Genomic DNA, 15,518 nt, shown 5'->3' with positions numbered 1-15,518 from the left:
CCAAAACGGGCGTAATGTGGTCAAACTTTCTGCTTTGTGTCAAAAGTCTGGCAGCAGTATTTTGAACCAGTTGAAGACCCCTAATCCTGGACTGCGGTAAACCACAAAATAGAGCATTACAATAGTCAAATCTAGAAGAGACAAATGCATGAATCAATGTCTCAGCATCAGCCACAGACAGGATGGGACGAATCTTTGCTTTATTTCGCAAATGGAAGAACTCAGTCCTCGTAATGTCGCTAATGTGGGGATCAAAGGACAACGTAGGATCAAAAATTACTCCAAGGTTCCTCACTTTATTCGTATGATGTATAACACACGAACCTAAGCTAAGCGCTAGCTGATCAAATTGATGCCGATACCTCACTGGACTGGATTTGCGTCTGTGTGAGCCTTAGGAGTGGTTAGCCATTACTGGTTAGCTCGTTTTTGCTTGGCTACATTCTTGAATTTCTTAGTGCACAAAGTACACTACTAATTCTACTTTATACCCTCTGTAAATCCTGTGTGATGTTGGAAGATAGGGTGGCTCTCTTAGAGAGCCGTGTCCGTAAGTTAGAACAGCTTCTTAGCTCAGTGGCGTTAGATGTTATGGGCACTTCAGATGAGGTTAGTGTTGGGCCGGCAAGCGAGCCCATTAGCATCAGCTTAGAAACGCCGGCTGTGGAGGATGGCTTTAAGACTGTGGCTAGGCAGAGGAAGCCCCGTAGGGCTTGGTGCCCGGTTGTGGCACCCCGATCACACTCGCCAGTGCGAACTGTGAATCAATTCTCCCCCTTGGATTTGCCTGATGTGAATTCTCTGAGCCCACAAGTGACTTCCACTCTTGTCTCCAGGCCGAAACACCGGACTTTAGTGATAGGGGATTCTATCACCCGCAAAGTCAGGTTACAGACACCGGCTGACGTTAAATGTATTCCGCGGGCCAGAACTCCCGACATTGCATCTCATCTTAGAAGACAGACAAAGGAACATGACATGAGATATAGTCACATAGTTATTCACGTTGGCACCAATGATATCAGGATGAAGCACTCAGAGGTCACAAAATGGACATAGAGAGGACTTGTGACCTTGCTAGAAAGATGTGTCGGCATCGATTAATAGTCTCTGGTCCCCTCCCCTCCCGGGGTACTGATGAGGCGTTTAGCAGGCTGACATCGTTAAATAGGTGGCTGGCGCAGTTTTGTAGACAGCAAGGCTTTCGCTTTAACTGGCCTTCGTTCTGGGGCCGCCGTGGCTTGCTGATGCCGGACAGCCTCCACCCTACTGGGGAAGGCACTATCATCTTGTCTGCGAACATAGATAGAGCTCTACAGGGAGTCTAACATTAGGAATCTACAGCAGGTCACGGAGCAGGTGATTAGACACCCTGCAAGGCTTATGACAGATGTGGAATCCATTAGCTTAGTGGGGAATTTAGTGCAGAAAATCCACTATGGTGATAGTGCCGTTTATTTGCCAGGGAGGGAATTTCAACAAGTTGAGACTGTGGCCTGCTTCCATAGTCGTGTCCATAAAAATCATAGAGGGATATGCTTTCCAAACTTAATACCCATTACTATATTGGATGATGTTGAAATTGAGGATGGCCCAGTGGTTGTTCCAGCAATAGCAAAGATTTCGTGTCTGGTACCTACAACGCGTGTGGAAGGTCTCAAACCAAAACCTACTTCTAGGCATCTTATATATGCTACTCTGGAACCACCCCTAAACCCAAACAGTTCAACTGTCAACCCCACTGAGGTCCTTAGACTGGGTCTCATTAACATAAGATCACTGTCCTCAAAATCACTGTTGATCAATGATCTAATTATTGATCATCACTTAGATATGATTGGGCTATGTGAAACCTGGCTTAAACCTACAGCTGTCCTCCCCTTAAATGAGGCCTGCCCACCAGCATATACATTTAGTCATGTCTCTCGTGATGCGAAGCAAGGCAGGGGTGTTGCTCTTATTTATAAATCTAGGTTTAGCTTATTAGCTGTTGGGGGTTACAAATATAACTCATTTGAGCATCTGATTCTCCGCTCTGCTCAGGATATTACACATTGCCAAGGTCAGAAGACTAAAAATCAGTTGTATCACTTTGTCACTGTATATAGGCCTCCTGGTCCATATTCTGAATTCTTAGATGAATTTGGTGCGTTATCTTTAACTTGTCAACTAGCGTAGAAAACGTTCTGATCATTGGTGACTAACGTTCATATAAATAAGCCTTCTGATCTCCTCTGCAAATCATTTATGGAAATTGTGGATGCATTAAGATTTCGGCAATGCATTCGGGATTCGACGCACATTAGTGGAAATACCCTGGATCTGGTTCTCGCATGTGGTATTACTGTCACGAATACTGACATCATGCCCCTTACATCAGTGGTGTCTGATCACTCACTTATTAAGTTTACAGTTTCGCTGCCGTGTTTAGTGGAACAACAACCTTATATATCATTACAGCGATGCATCAACTCCTCAACTAAGACTGAACTCGAAGCTAGACTGCCTGATGTCTTAGCTTCATATCTGACAAATACCCAGTCAGTAGACAGACTTGTGGATAGTTTAAACTCAGTGCTCAAAACAACACTCGACATGATTGCACCACCTGTGTTAAAACCGCGCTCCCCCAAATCACAGTCACCTTGGTTCAATGATTATCTACGTGACCTCAAGCATAAAGCAAGAGGTCTAGAACGGAAATGGCGTTGTTCAAAATTAGAAGTATTTCACCTCGCGTGGCGTGATGCTATCTTAGACTATAAGCATGCATTACTGGCTACAAAGCGGACTTACTACTCTGATTTGATCAACAAAAACAAGCATAACTCAAAGTTCTTGTTTGACACGGTGGCAACACTTATTCATGGACAACCACCTGTAGTTTGCTCTCCTTTTACAGCACAAGATTTCCTGGATTACTTTGGGAAGAAAATAGAAGACATCAGGTTAATATATCCCAGCATGCCTTAACCCAGCCACTACACCCTGCTATTGATGTGGGCGCCACTACTGAGGTATTACCTAGATTTACAGAATTTGATACTTTCTCTCTAGGCATGCTGACAAAACTTGTAATGTCAACAAAAAGCACAACCCGTTTATTTGATCCTATACCAACAAAACTGTTTAAGGACCTGTGGCCCACTCTTGGGCGGACTGTGCTGGAAATTATTCATCTTTCTTTAACTTCTGGATCTGTTCCTAAACATTTCAAATATGCATTGATTAAACCATTACTTAAGAAATCTAATCTTGACCCTAGTGTACTGAAAAACTATTGGCCGATATCAAATTATCATTTTGCTCTAAAAGTTTGGAAAAAAAGTGGTGTCACAGTAGCTCGTAGACTATCTTACTGAGAATAATCTCTCTGAGCCACTGCAGTCTGCTTTTAGAAAATATCATTCCACAGAGACGGCTCTCACTAAAGTGGTGAATGATCTTCTGCTTACAGTGGATTTGGACAGTACTACGGTTCTTTTGCTTTTAGATCTCAGTGCTGCATTTGATACAGTGGATCATCATATTCTACTTGATAGGCTGGAAAATCATTTTGGGATTACTGGGAGTGCCCTTGCACGGCTGACGTCATACTTGACCAGTCATTCTCACTGTGTTTTGTACAGTAACACTACCTCTAACCTTAGTGACATGAAATTTGGGGTTCCACAGGGGTCTGTCTTAGGCCCCCTGCTTTTCTCCCTTTATATAGCACCCCTTGGGCACATATTGCGGCGTTTTGGGATTACCTTTCACTGCTATGCAGATGATACTCAGTTATACATGCCGATAACTGCTGGTAATCTCGTTCACATAAAATCCTTAGAAGATTGCCTTGCAGCAGTGAGAAGTTGGATGTCTAGAAACTTCCTACTTTTAAACTCTGATAAGACTGAAATGATGGTTCTTGGTCCAGTGAGACATCGGCATCAATTTGACCAGTTAACACTCAGCCTCGGCTCGTGTGTCATACATCACACTGACAAAGTGAGGAACCTTGGGGTAATTTTTGATACTTCGTTGTCCTTTGGCCTCCACATTAGAAATATTACAAGGACTGCTTTCTTCCACCTGCAAAATATAGCAAAGATTTGTCCCATCCTGTCTATGGCTGATGCTGAGACCCTGATCCATGCATTTATCTCTTCTAGATTGGACTACTGCAATGTTCTATTTTCTGGTTTACCGCAGTCTAGCATTAGGGGTCTCCAATTGGTTCAAAATGCTGCAGCCAGACTTTTGACACGAAGCAGAAAGTACAACCACATTACACCCATTTTGGCGTCTCTTCACTGGCTTCCTGTCCCAGTGAGATCAGATTTTAAGGTTCTGCTACTAACCTATAAAATTATTCATGGACTGGCACCTCTCTACCTAGCTGACCTAATTAAACCTTACGTACCGGCCCGGGCTTTACGTTCTCAGGGTGGAGAACTACTTTGTGTCCCTAAGGTGAATAAGAAGTCTGTGGGTCACAGAGCTTTCTCTTATCATGCCCCTGTTCTGTGGAATGATCTCTCTGCATCAATAAAACAATCAGATTCTGTGGAGATTTTCAAGTCCAGACTTAAGACGCACTTATTTTCCCTTTCACATGGCTAGCATACTGGTACAGTTTTGTTTTACGCTTTTTACTCTTAATTAATTTATTAGTAACTGGAGCGTGCTGCGGCCTCAACTTTACCTAAATTCTGGGTCTTTTAGTGTTTAGGGCTAGTGGCCGGCGATCACCTTAGTACTCTGTTTTTCTTGTTTCATGCTGACAAATTATACAGTATTTCTTGTCTTTCTGATGCCTGATTCTGTTTTTTTTCTCTCTGTTTAAGGTGCAGCTCCATCCAGAGATGGGAGTTGTATTTGCCTTGGTGATCCTCCTGTCCCGTGTGTCAACAGCATTTCTTGTATATTCGTCCGTGAATTGTTCTGTAATTTATGTCTGTATCATGGCCCAAGCAGAGGGTTACCCCTTTGAGTCTGGTCTGCTTGAGGTTTCTTCCTCAGAGGGAGTTTTTCCCTTACTAGTGTTGCTCTGGGGGTTGGTAAGGTTAGACCTTACCTGTGTGAAGCGCTTTGAGGCAACTCTGTTGTGATTTGGCGCTATATAAATGAAAATAAATTGAAATTGAAATCGTCATTTAAAGTACTGACCAAACTATCAATATCTTTGCTGGAAATAAAAAGATTAGTATCATCAGCAAACAACAAAGGGAATGTAGTAGTGGAACAGATGCCAAATCATTAATATATATTAGAAACAAAATTGAACCTTGAGGTACTCCACACTATACAATTGATATCCGAGTCCAGGTTTAGAGAAACAAACTGTTTTCTTTTAGATAAATAATTACTAAACCATGTATGTACAGCTGCCTTAAATCCATATTTGTTTAACTTTGAAAGCAAAATTTTATGATTTACTGTATCAAACGCTGTATCCATGAAGCAGCCTAAAGCTAAAAGTAGCTCCTAGTGATGTTATTCTAAGAAATATCTTAGAATTCCTCAAATTCTTAGAATTTCTTAAGATAAATGTTGTTAGCAAAGCACCTTAAACCTTAAGAGAGCTTCCAAGGTGAAAAACTGTGAAGAGAAGGGAGGAGGACTTTTAAGGCGCTTAAGAGTGTCTTAAGCAGAGAAGATGGTGGAAAAGTCAGAGAGGAAGAAGAGATATTCCATGTATGGTGAATGTCAGTGATTCAATAACAAGCTACTGGCTTGATGGTGCAGGGATAATGTTTGTGGTTGACATCATGAGGTAATCATCAGCACAGTAATGTAATAACACCTGAGATGAAGGTCATCACAACATTGTGATACCTGGCTACGGGAAAAATGTCAATTATCTATCTATATTTTATATGTACACACACATATATCTGTGGAACAGTCTTCCTGCGACAGTGAGGCAGTCGGAGTCCGTGGACATTTTTAAGTCAAGACTGAAAACCTATTTTTATTCTCTTTCTTATAAATAGTTTTAATTTTTATCTGTTTTATTCTTTTACTTCTGTTTTTATTTATGTATCTGAAATTTTTTTGTTCATTTTTAAATTATTTATTAAATTTTATGTTGCCTTGTTTTATGTAAGGTGCCTTGAGACGGCTTTTGCTGCGATTTAGCGCATTATAAGCTAATTAAATTAAATTAAATTAATTGGACTGTCCTGTAGGGTTTTATACTATTTATACCTTTTGGTTTTTTTTTACTTTATCCTTTTGCACTGACACAGGAGACACTCTCTCCAATGTCACTGCACATTTTGAATAATGACAATGAAGGACATTCTATTCTAAACTCTAACATTCACACAATTATTAACAGGGTTGGGTAGGATCACTTTGAAATGTAATCCAAAAGTAATCAGATTACAAGTAATCCAAATGTATGTACATACATTTAATCCACATGTATTCTTTCAAAGTTATCCTACCCAACCTTGATTATTAATATCACAGTAAGTGATGTCAGCAGCCTAAACTCACCTGTTTGAGGAGAACTCGGCTTGTGTGCTGCAATCTCTGCTCTCGCTTTGGACTGCAGCACGTACCAGCGCTTCTCACACTCGCCGCTTGTGAGCATTCACCAGTGTGAAGAGTAAACATAACAATAAGCTAATCAAGATAACTAGCATGCTGTCCGTGGGGATCCATGGGCTCCAGATTGAGTTGTGTTTATAAAATAGGTAGCTGACATTTTTCAAGGGTGGTAATAAATTATGTGAAGTTTCTATAATGAGTTAGAATGATGTGTGAGTCCAGAATGTTTTTAGAAACTTAGACCTCAACAACTTTTAGAAGCACTCAACCCTTTTTTCCCGATAATTTTGCAATATTTTTATGTTAATTTACTGACTTAGTGTATTTATAAATTGCTTAAGTTCTTGTTATCATATACACACTATCATTATTTTTATTATAGGACTTAATGACTACAGACCCATCGCCCTGACCTCGGTGGTGATGAAGATCTTCAAGCGCCTTGTCCTCACACGTTTCAGTGCCATCTCTGACCCTCACCTGGATCCCCTGCAGTTCACCTACGGAGCAAACAGGTCCGTAGGTGAACAAACACTGTCAACTCTGCCCTCCACTTCATCCTCCAGCATCTGGACTCCCCAGGAACCTGCACCAGGATTCTGTTTGTAGACTTCAGCTCTGCTTTCAACACAATCATCCCGGCCTGCTGCAAGACAAGCTCCCTCAGTCTGGGCTGCCCAACTTTACCTGTAGGTGGATGACCGACTTCTTGTACAACAGGAGGCAGCACGTGAAGTGGGGGCACATCTCCACACGGTTCATCAGTACCTGATGACCCCAAGGCTGCATTCTTTCCTCTCTGCTCTTCTCCCTGTACACCAACAGCTGCACCTCCAGCCACCAGTCTGTAAAGCTCATGAAGTTCACAGATGATACAACCCTCATCAGTCTCATCTCTACGATACAATACACTTTATTGTCCCAAAGGGGAAATTTGTGTTGGACTTCAAGTGCTCTGCAAACATTTCTGTCTCAAAAAAAAAAAAAAAAAAAAAAAAAAAAAAAAAAATCAATAAATACAAACAGGACACTGCTTGCATGCATATGGAAAATTCACCAGCATATTGGACATTACCCATAATCTAATATACAATTAAAACAGCATAATAAAACAGATAAAAACAGATAAGTTAAAATACACACCTTACTTACTTACATATGCATACATCTGCGCACAAAGCCCCTAAAGCCCCTTTCACACCAGGACAACTTCGAGTTGTGTATGCTGTGTATCTTTCTTCTTGTGCAGCGCTGCAGGTGTGCCCTCTGATGTCTCTTCTCGTTTATCTTTCTTCTTGTGCAGCGCTGCAGGTGTGCCCTCTGATGTCTCTTCTCGTTTATCTTTCTTCTTGTGCTGCGCTGCAGGTGTGCCCTCTGATGTCTCTTCTCGTTTATCTTTCTTCTTGTGCTGCGCTGCAGGTGTGCCCTCTGATGTCTCTTCTCGTTTATCTTTCTTCTTGTGCTGCGCTGCAGGTGTGCCCTCTGATGTCTCTTCTCGTTTATCTTTCTTCTTGTGCTGCGCTGCAGGTGTGCCCTCTGATGTCTCTTCTCGTTTATCTTTCTTCTTGTGCTGCGCTGCAGGTGTGCCCTCTGATGTCTCTTCTAGTTTATCTTTCTTCTTGTGCAGAGCTGCAGGTGTGCGCTCTGATATCTCTTTCTTCTAGTTTATATTTCTTCCTGCGATCGCGGAGCTGCAGCCAGCGATCTGTGAGTGGACGTGGAAATGTCCTCAGTGAGGACTAAACTGGATGTGGACATGTCCTGTTGCTGGCGATTGGTCTGTGAGCAGGACTGACTTTATTTAACATAACAGAGAGAACTTGAGGAGGTGAGTGCGAGGAGCTGCAGCCGGGCTGTAATGAGCTTTTTTTTTTTTCCTTTTAATTGTTTACGTGCTCTTTGAGTGATATACACTCAACAAAAATATAAACGCAACACTTTTGATTTTGCTCCCATTTTGTATGCGATGAACTCAAAGATCTAAAACTCTTTCCACATACACAATATCACCATTTCCCTCAAATACGGTTCACAAACCAGTCTAAATCTGTGATAGTGAGCACTTCTCCTTTGCTGAGATAATCCATCCCACCTCACAGGTGTGCCATATCAAGATGCTGATTAGACACCATGATTAGTGCACAGGTGTGCCTTAGACTGCCCACAATAAAAGGCCACTCTGAAAGGTGCAGTTTTGTTTTATTGGGGGGGATACCAGTCAGTATCTGGTGTGACCACCATTTGGCTCATGCAGTGCAACACATCTCCTTCGCATAGAGTTGATCAGGTTGTCAATTGTGGCCTGTGGAATGTTGGTCCACTCCTCTTCAATGGCTGTGCGAAGTTGCTGGATATTGGCAGGAACTGGTACACGCTGTCGTATACGGCGGTCCAGAGCATCCCAAACATGCTCAATGGGTGACATGTCCGGTGAGTATGCCGGCCATGCAAGAACTGGGACATTTTCAGCTTCCAAGAATTGTGTACAGATCCTTGCAACATGGGGCCGTGCATTATCCTGCTGCAACATGAGGTGATGTTCTTGGATGTATGGCACAACAATGGGCCTCAGGATCTCGTCACGGTATCTCTGTGCATTCAAAATGCCATCAATAAAATGCACCTGTGTTCTTCGTCCATAACAGACGCCTGCCCATACCATAACCCCACCGCCACCATGGGCCACTCGATCCACAACATTGACATCAGAAAACCACTCACCCACACGACGCCACACACGCTGTCTGCCATCTGCCCTGGACAGTGTGAACCGGGATTCATCCGTGAAGAGAACACCTCTCCAACGTGCCAAACGCCAGTGAATGTGAGCATTTGCCCACTCAAGTCGGTTACGACGACGAACTGGAGTCAGGTCGAGACCCCGATGAGGACGACGAGCATGCAGATGAGCTTCCCTGAGACGGTTTCTGACAGTTTGTGCAGAAATTCTTTGGTTATGCAAACCGATTGTTTCAGCAGCTGTCTGAGTGGCTGGTCTCAGACGATCTTGGAGGTGAACATGCTGGATGTGGAGGTCCTGGGCTGGTGTGGTTACACGTGGTCTGCGGTTGTGAGGCTGGTTGGATGTACTGCCAAATTCTCTGAAACGCCTTTGGAGACGGCTTATGGTAGAGAAATGAACATTCAATACACGAGCAACAGCTCTGGTTGACATTCCTGCTGTCAGCATGCCAATTGCACGCTCCCTCAAATCTTGCGACATCTGTGGCATTGTGCTGTGTGATAAAACTGCACCTTTCAGAGTGGCCTTTTACTGTGGACAGTCTAAGGCACACCTGTGCACTAATCATGGTGTCTAATCAGCATCTTGATATGGCACACCTGTGAGGTGGGATGGATTATCTCAGCAAAGGAGAAGTGCTCACTATCACAGATTTAGACTGGTTTGTGAACCGTATTTGAGGGAAATGGTGATATTGTGTATGTGGAAAAAGTTTTAGATCTTTGAGTTCATCTCATACAAAATGGGAGCAAAACCAAAAGTGTTGCGTTTATATTTTTGCTGAGTGTAATTTATGAATACATAAAGACAGTAAATTAACACTAAACATTTACATAATTAACAGGAAATAAAAGGGTTGAGTTCTTCTAAAAACTGTTGATGTCTAAAGTTTTAAAAACATTCTGGAATCACACACACACACCATTTCAACTCCTAGAAACTTTGCACAATGTATTACTGCCCTTTAAAATTGTCAGCTACCTATTTTCTAAACAGTTTAGAGCCCGTGGATGCCCACAGGTAACGCGGTAGTTATTATTATAACTGCTATCATCATTACGTCTGTAGCTAACACTTTACTACAAAAGCAACAATGTATCTGTTAAGATCTGAAAACTATCCTCTGCTGAAGAGTGCGGTGTGCCTTTCATGGCATTATGGATGTATATTATTATTCCAGAGGAAATTTAAAGAGGTTAGTGAACAGTGAGACTGGAGTTGTGTCTGAAAGGGTATGCAATGTGAAACTTGTGCCAAATCCCAGTGTGCATCTGTACCAGATCAGCTGTGGCAACCAGATGCAAAAATAAATAAATGAGTGAGTGAGTGAACTACTAAAAGCTTTACATTGTCTCTCCAGCCATTGGGATCATGGAGATATCCTGGACAATATGTTCTGAAGATGTATTTTTCATGACTTATGGACACATAAAAACAAGGAATGATCAGAACATCCTGCTCTATTCAGGGACGTGGAGGAACTGAGAATTTGTCAGGACGGAACACTCGTGTTTGTTGTGACTGCTCGTGTCCCAAAAAACTGTTAGACAGCACATATTTATGAGGTGTATACTGATGAAACAGCTCACTGCTTCACAGTCAGACGGCTGAAAAACATCTCAACACAAGTAAGTCAACAATGAAGTATTTCTTTACATTTATTCCTTGCTGATGAAGTTTCCTCCTGTTGACACAAAGTATCATCCGTAATATACATGTTAAATGATGGACAAAGTACTGACAGACACTGATGCTCTTTAAATCACCACCTCACATCCACAACAGTAAGATGATTTTAAGCAACTCCTCCTACTGTCGTCCTTCAAGCTGTGAAGGAAACCACAGACGCTCAGGGCTCTGATCAAATAATTCCAGTTATGCTCATTCATGTAACAATACACTTCAAATATTCCAGATGTTTGGAAATGTGGTGCTCGTCTGTGTATCGTTGTCTTTCAGACTGCCAGCAGTGACACACGTCAATGAACACACAAACTGTAAAAACTGTTCAACAAAGTCCCAGTAAAGCAGCGGGTGTGAAAGGTGAAGAGAGAGAATTACTCACCCACAACCATGAGAGTGAACTCAAATCCTCTCTTCACAGATTTTCGATAAACCTGGTTGGGTAGATTTGCAAAACCTACGTAGCCCTCCAAGTTCTTCTGTTGCTGTGGAACAAATATTAAAGAAGTCAATACTTTTCCTTGTGATTCTTCATTGGAGTAAGTGGTCGAAGATGAGTGAGTGAATACTTGACTAGCTAGAAAAAATAAAGTAAAATGCCTTTCAGAGGAACATGGAATTCTGGAAACAACAGGTGTAGTCAATAGACAATCAAATGTTTTGTTGCAAATAACCAACAGGAAGGCAAAAGACGATGTCAAGATGTAAATTACAGTCATAACTGCAAAAGATTTAAAAATTAAATGTAACACTACCAGAAACCCACTGTCCACCAGTGGGACCACATCCCAGAACTGCAACCTGCTTGGAGTGTTCAGAAAATGTTCACTGCTCAGAGACATGAGGTCAGGAAGACTGAAAGACGACCACCACTGAACAAGACTCACAAGCTGAAACATCAAGGTCCGACCAAGAAATACCTCAAAATGGGTTTTTTTTTTTTTTTTTTTTTCCTCCAAGGTTTTGGGGACAGATGCAATGAGAGAGACTCCTGATGGACAACACGATGTACAACACAAGCACTGAAGCTGCAAAGTCCTCTCAAGGGATCCAAAGCATGCCCTCCAGAAAAAAAAAAATAAAATAAATTAAAATAAATGGTGCATTTTGGTGCATTCTGGTAGATTCTTGACACACAATTCTTACTAAAAAAAAAAAAAAAAAAAAAAAAAAATCAGTGTTCTTAGTTATATCTGAACAAGATGTAACCCTAGAAAGTGATTTTTCTCTAAATAAAGTGTATCTGACTGTAAGAAAAGTTGTATACAGTGACACTTAACTTTTTTATGGTACCGCCATAACGCCATATATAATAAGACATCCAAATAATCTGTTTAGTTTTATATGAAATAATAAAAGCTTTAGCTCAATGATCATTCTCTGCATCAAAATATGATATCAAATACAAGTTAACTATGATTTGTACATATTTTCCTTTTTCTGCCAATAATGCACTTTCTCTGATTGAATAGTTTCCAACTTCAGTTTGCATTTTTACAGACGATTCAGTTTCTTTGTGAATTTACATTAAAATAAATGAGCTAAATAGATACTATATAAAACTTATGAGATCATCTGACTTCGGTTCATTGTATTCAATACCTACTCAGTTTTCAGAGTATTTCTGTAAAAATCATATTTTAATCAAGAATAGTAAACTGAATCAAATATGAATGTAAATTTTTTCAGATTTTTATTATAGCTTTTATTTATCCTATAACTTTACCTCACGCAGTGACTGGAAGGATTTTAATGTCAAAATTCAATTCAAATATATGTATTATGTATGTAAGACTCATTTTATTTATTTTTTTATAAATTCTATTTTTTACATTATTTACAAGCTGCTTGGGTGGGCGTGTCTTTTTTTTTTTAAACATGGGGCTGTGATGATTTTTCTCCTCTTGGTTTGAACTTGAGAAACATGCTTTGGTATTAAATCAGCATATTTTATGATCTCTTTCAATAGATTTAACAACATTAAAGTTAAACATTAAAATAAGACTTTAACAGTGTTTCAGTGACTTTTTTGGGTTGGACTGAAAGGCACTGGATATGTTACTAATATTGATTTCTAACCCAAAACTGTCAAAAGGGAGAATAAACACAAGTACAAAGATGATGGAGTATATAATCAGAGCAATAAAATGATCAGCCCGCGTGAACACCACGCTGACCACCAACCAGCAATTCCAATTCTTTATCGATTCCCTTATCGATACCTCTTGTGAATTTTGTGTGTACTAAAAGTAGGTTTTACAGGTTTTCTATGTCAACAACATTTTATTGAGTCTTAAAGTAAATAAATATAAAATTGGTCACTGGATCCTTAAACTCTGGACATAAATAAAAATAAATAAAATCTGTAGTTTTTGTCAAAAGCGTTTCCTTTCAGATATTAATGAGACAAATCTAACTCCACCGCCTCTGAGCTGAGCTCTCACAGCCGGCTGCGCTGCACATCAACATCAATGTAATTCATGAAGAACGGAGGATGTCTCATTTTGGGAGGGAAAAAAAACAAAAACGGTTTTGGTCAGTTATAGTTTGTTGTCTGTATTACAACATTTGGAAAGAGGCGTCATTTGATTTAAAATACCGATTCACTTTGAAGTTATTCATTCTGACCGAATTCTGCACATCTCCATTTGGAGCTGTGCACTTAGGCCCAATCTCAATTCTGGTTTGTACCCCTACCCCTTCATCTTACCCCTTTAAAACAAGGGGTAAGATGAAGGGGTATGCCTCTAGCCCTATGAATTGAGACACCCTTCCACCTTTGGGGAAAGAAAAAAAACTTCCTGTCTCAAATTGCTGTCTTCACTGTTTGTCAACATGGCAACCGAAGGGCAACTTGTTGCAGTAGCCTATTTGCTCTTTTTATTTTCTCGCCTTTCTGCGTAAATGCAAAGAATTAGAAGTCGCAGATTTCTTTGACGCATCGCAATCATGTCGCAAAATTTTGTGGCGTTAATTATGAATTAATTAATTAGTAATTAATGTTAATACTAATAATTAAAAATTGATCAATAATAGGAATAATTATTAATTGCTCAACCATTAATTGATTATTAATTAATTAATTAGTAATTAAAATAAACACTTGAAATATATCAGTCTGTGTGCAAAAGTTTGACTTTTTGAATGGAATGACTGAAATAAATCAACTTTTTCATGATATTCTAATTATATGACCAGCACCTGTATGTATGTTCTGGGCTGCATCTAGTCAGGTTGTGTGTTACACATGTACATGTGTGTGTAGATATTTTCCAACTTCTCCTCATTTTCTGCCTCATTTTCTTATTAGGAGTCGAGTGTGTTCAGGGCTCCCTGTTTGTTTACTAAATACACACACGTGTTACAGACCTTGAAGTCCAACAGCAGGGGGCGCTATTATCCAAAGATTTATGAACATACAAATTAACCTGCTTATACTTTATCATGATTTTCTCCGTTGTGAGATATAAAAGTGTCTTATCGTAGCGTTCGTGTGTATGTGCATTATAACGCCTCAACGCACGAGCAAAGTTATGATATTCTTCAGAACGACAATATGAGGTCTGTGAGAAAAGTATCCGACCTTTTTATTTTATGCACAACATGCATCCAGCAGCAGACACATTGCTGTCATACATGTCTTACATTCGTGCAGCTCTGGGTGCCATGTTTGTTTCTTTGGAGACAGCAGTAAGCTCCTCCTACCCCTCCAAACGGAGTGTGCATCCAGATTCACTCCATTTGAAGGGGTTGTAGCCCTCCGCCTCACTCCAAAATGAGAACTGAGACACCTCTCTGTCGCTTGTGCTCGTGCAAAATGGAGGGGAAGAGGTAAGGGGAAGGGCCGAGGGATAGAATTGAGATTCTGTCATCCTACAAAACAGGAATGGAACAAAAGATGATTCTCATTTCTTGCCAGTAATAAGACAAGAGTCCGAGTTAGTGACTTTAATCCGCACAAAGGTGACTCACGATCAACATCTTTAAATAGCGCTTCTGTCTCACACACACACACACACACACACACACACACACACACACACACACACACACACACACACACACACACACACACACACACACACACACACACACACACACACACACACACAGTGAGGAAAATAAGTATTTGAACACCCTGCGGTTTTGCAAGTTCACCCACTTAGAAATCATGGAGGGGTCTGAAATTTTCATCTTAGGTGCATGTCCACTGTGAGAGACATAATCTAAAAAAAATCCGGAAATCACAATGTATGATTTTTTAAAATAATTTATTTGTATGTTACTGCTGCAAATAAGTATTTGATCACCTACCAACCAGCAAGAATTCTGTCTCTCACAGACCTGTTAATTTTTCTTTAAGAAGCCCTCTTATTCTGCACTCTTTACCTGTATTAATTGCACCTGTTTGAACTTGTTACCTGTATAAAAGACACCTGTTCACACACTCAATCACACTCCAACCTGTCCACCATAGCCAAGACCAAAGAGCTGTCTAAGGACACCAGGGACAAAACTGTAGACCTGCACAAGGCTGGGATGGACTACAGGA

The 15,518-nt window shown here is 40.6% G+C and overlaps 1 protein-coding gene across 3 annotated transcripts in view; it reads right to left on the bottom strand.

The window, feature by feature from the left end:
- Window positions 1–15,518, bottom strand: part of LOC117501937 (septin-7-like) — a 192,008-nt gene that overhangs the window by 129,718 nt on the left and 46,772 nt on the right. For all 3 annotated transcript variants that reach the window (XM_034160904.1, XM_034160905.1, XM_034160906.1), the window contains one exon: window positions 11,349–11,451. In XM_034160904.1, coding sequence (XP_034016795.1) covers window positions 11,349–11,451 — 103 coding nt within the window. The remainder of the gene's footprint in view (window positions 1–11,348; window positions 11,452–15,518) is intronic.

Source organism: Thalassophryne amazonica, chromosome 20, assembly GCF_902500255.1.
Source record: "Thalassophryne amazonica chromosome 20, fThaAma1.1, whole genome shotgun sequence".
Lineage (NCBI taxonomy): Eukaryota > Metazoa > Chordata > Actinopteri > Batrachoidiformes > Batrachoididae > Thalassophryne > Thalassophryne amazonica.
The sequence above is the reverse complement of the archived record's forward strand: the minus strand, read 5'-3'. Positions and strand labels throughout refer to the sequence as shown.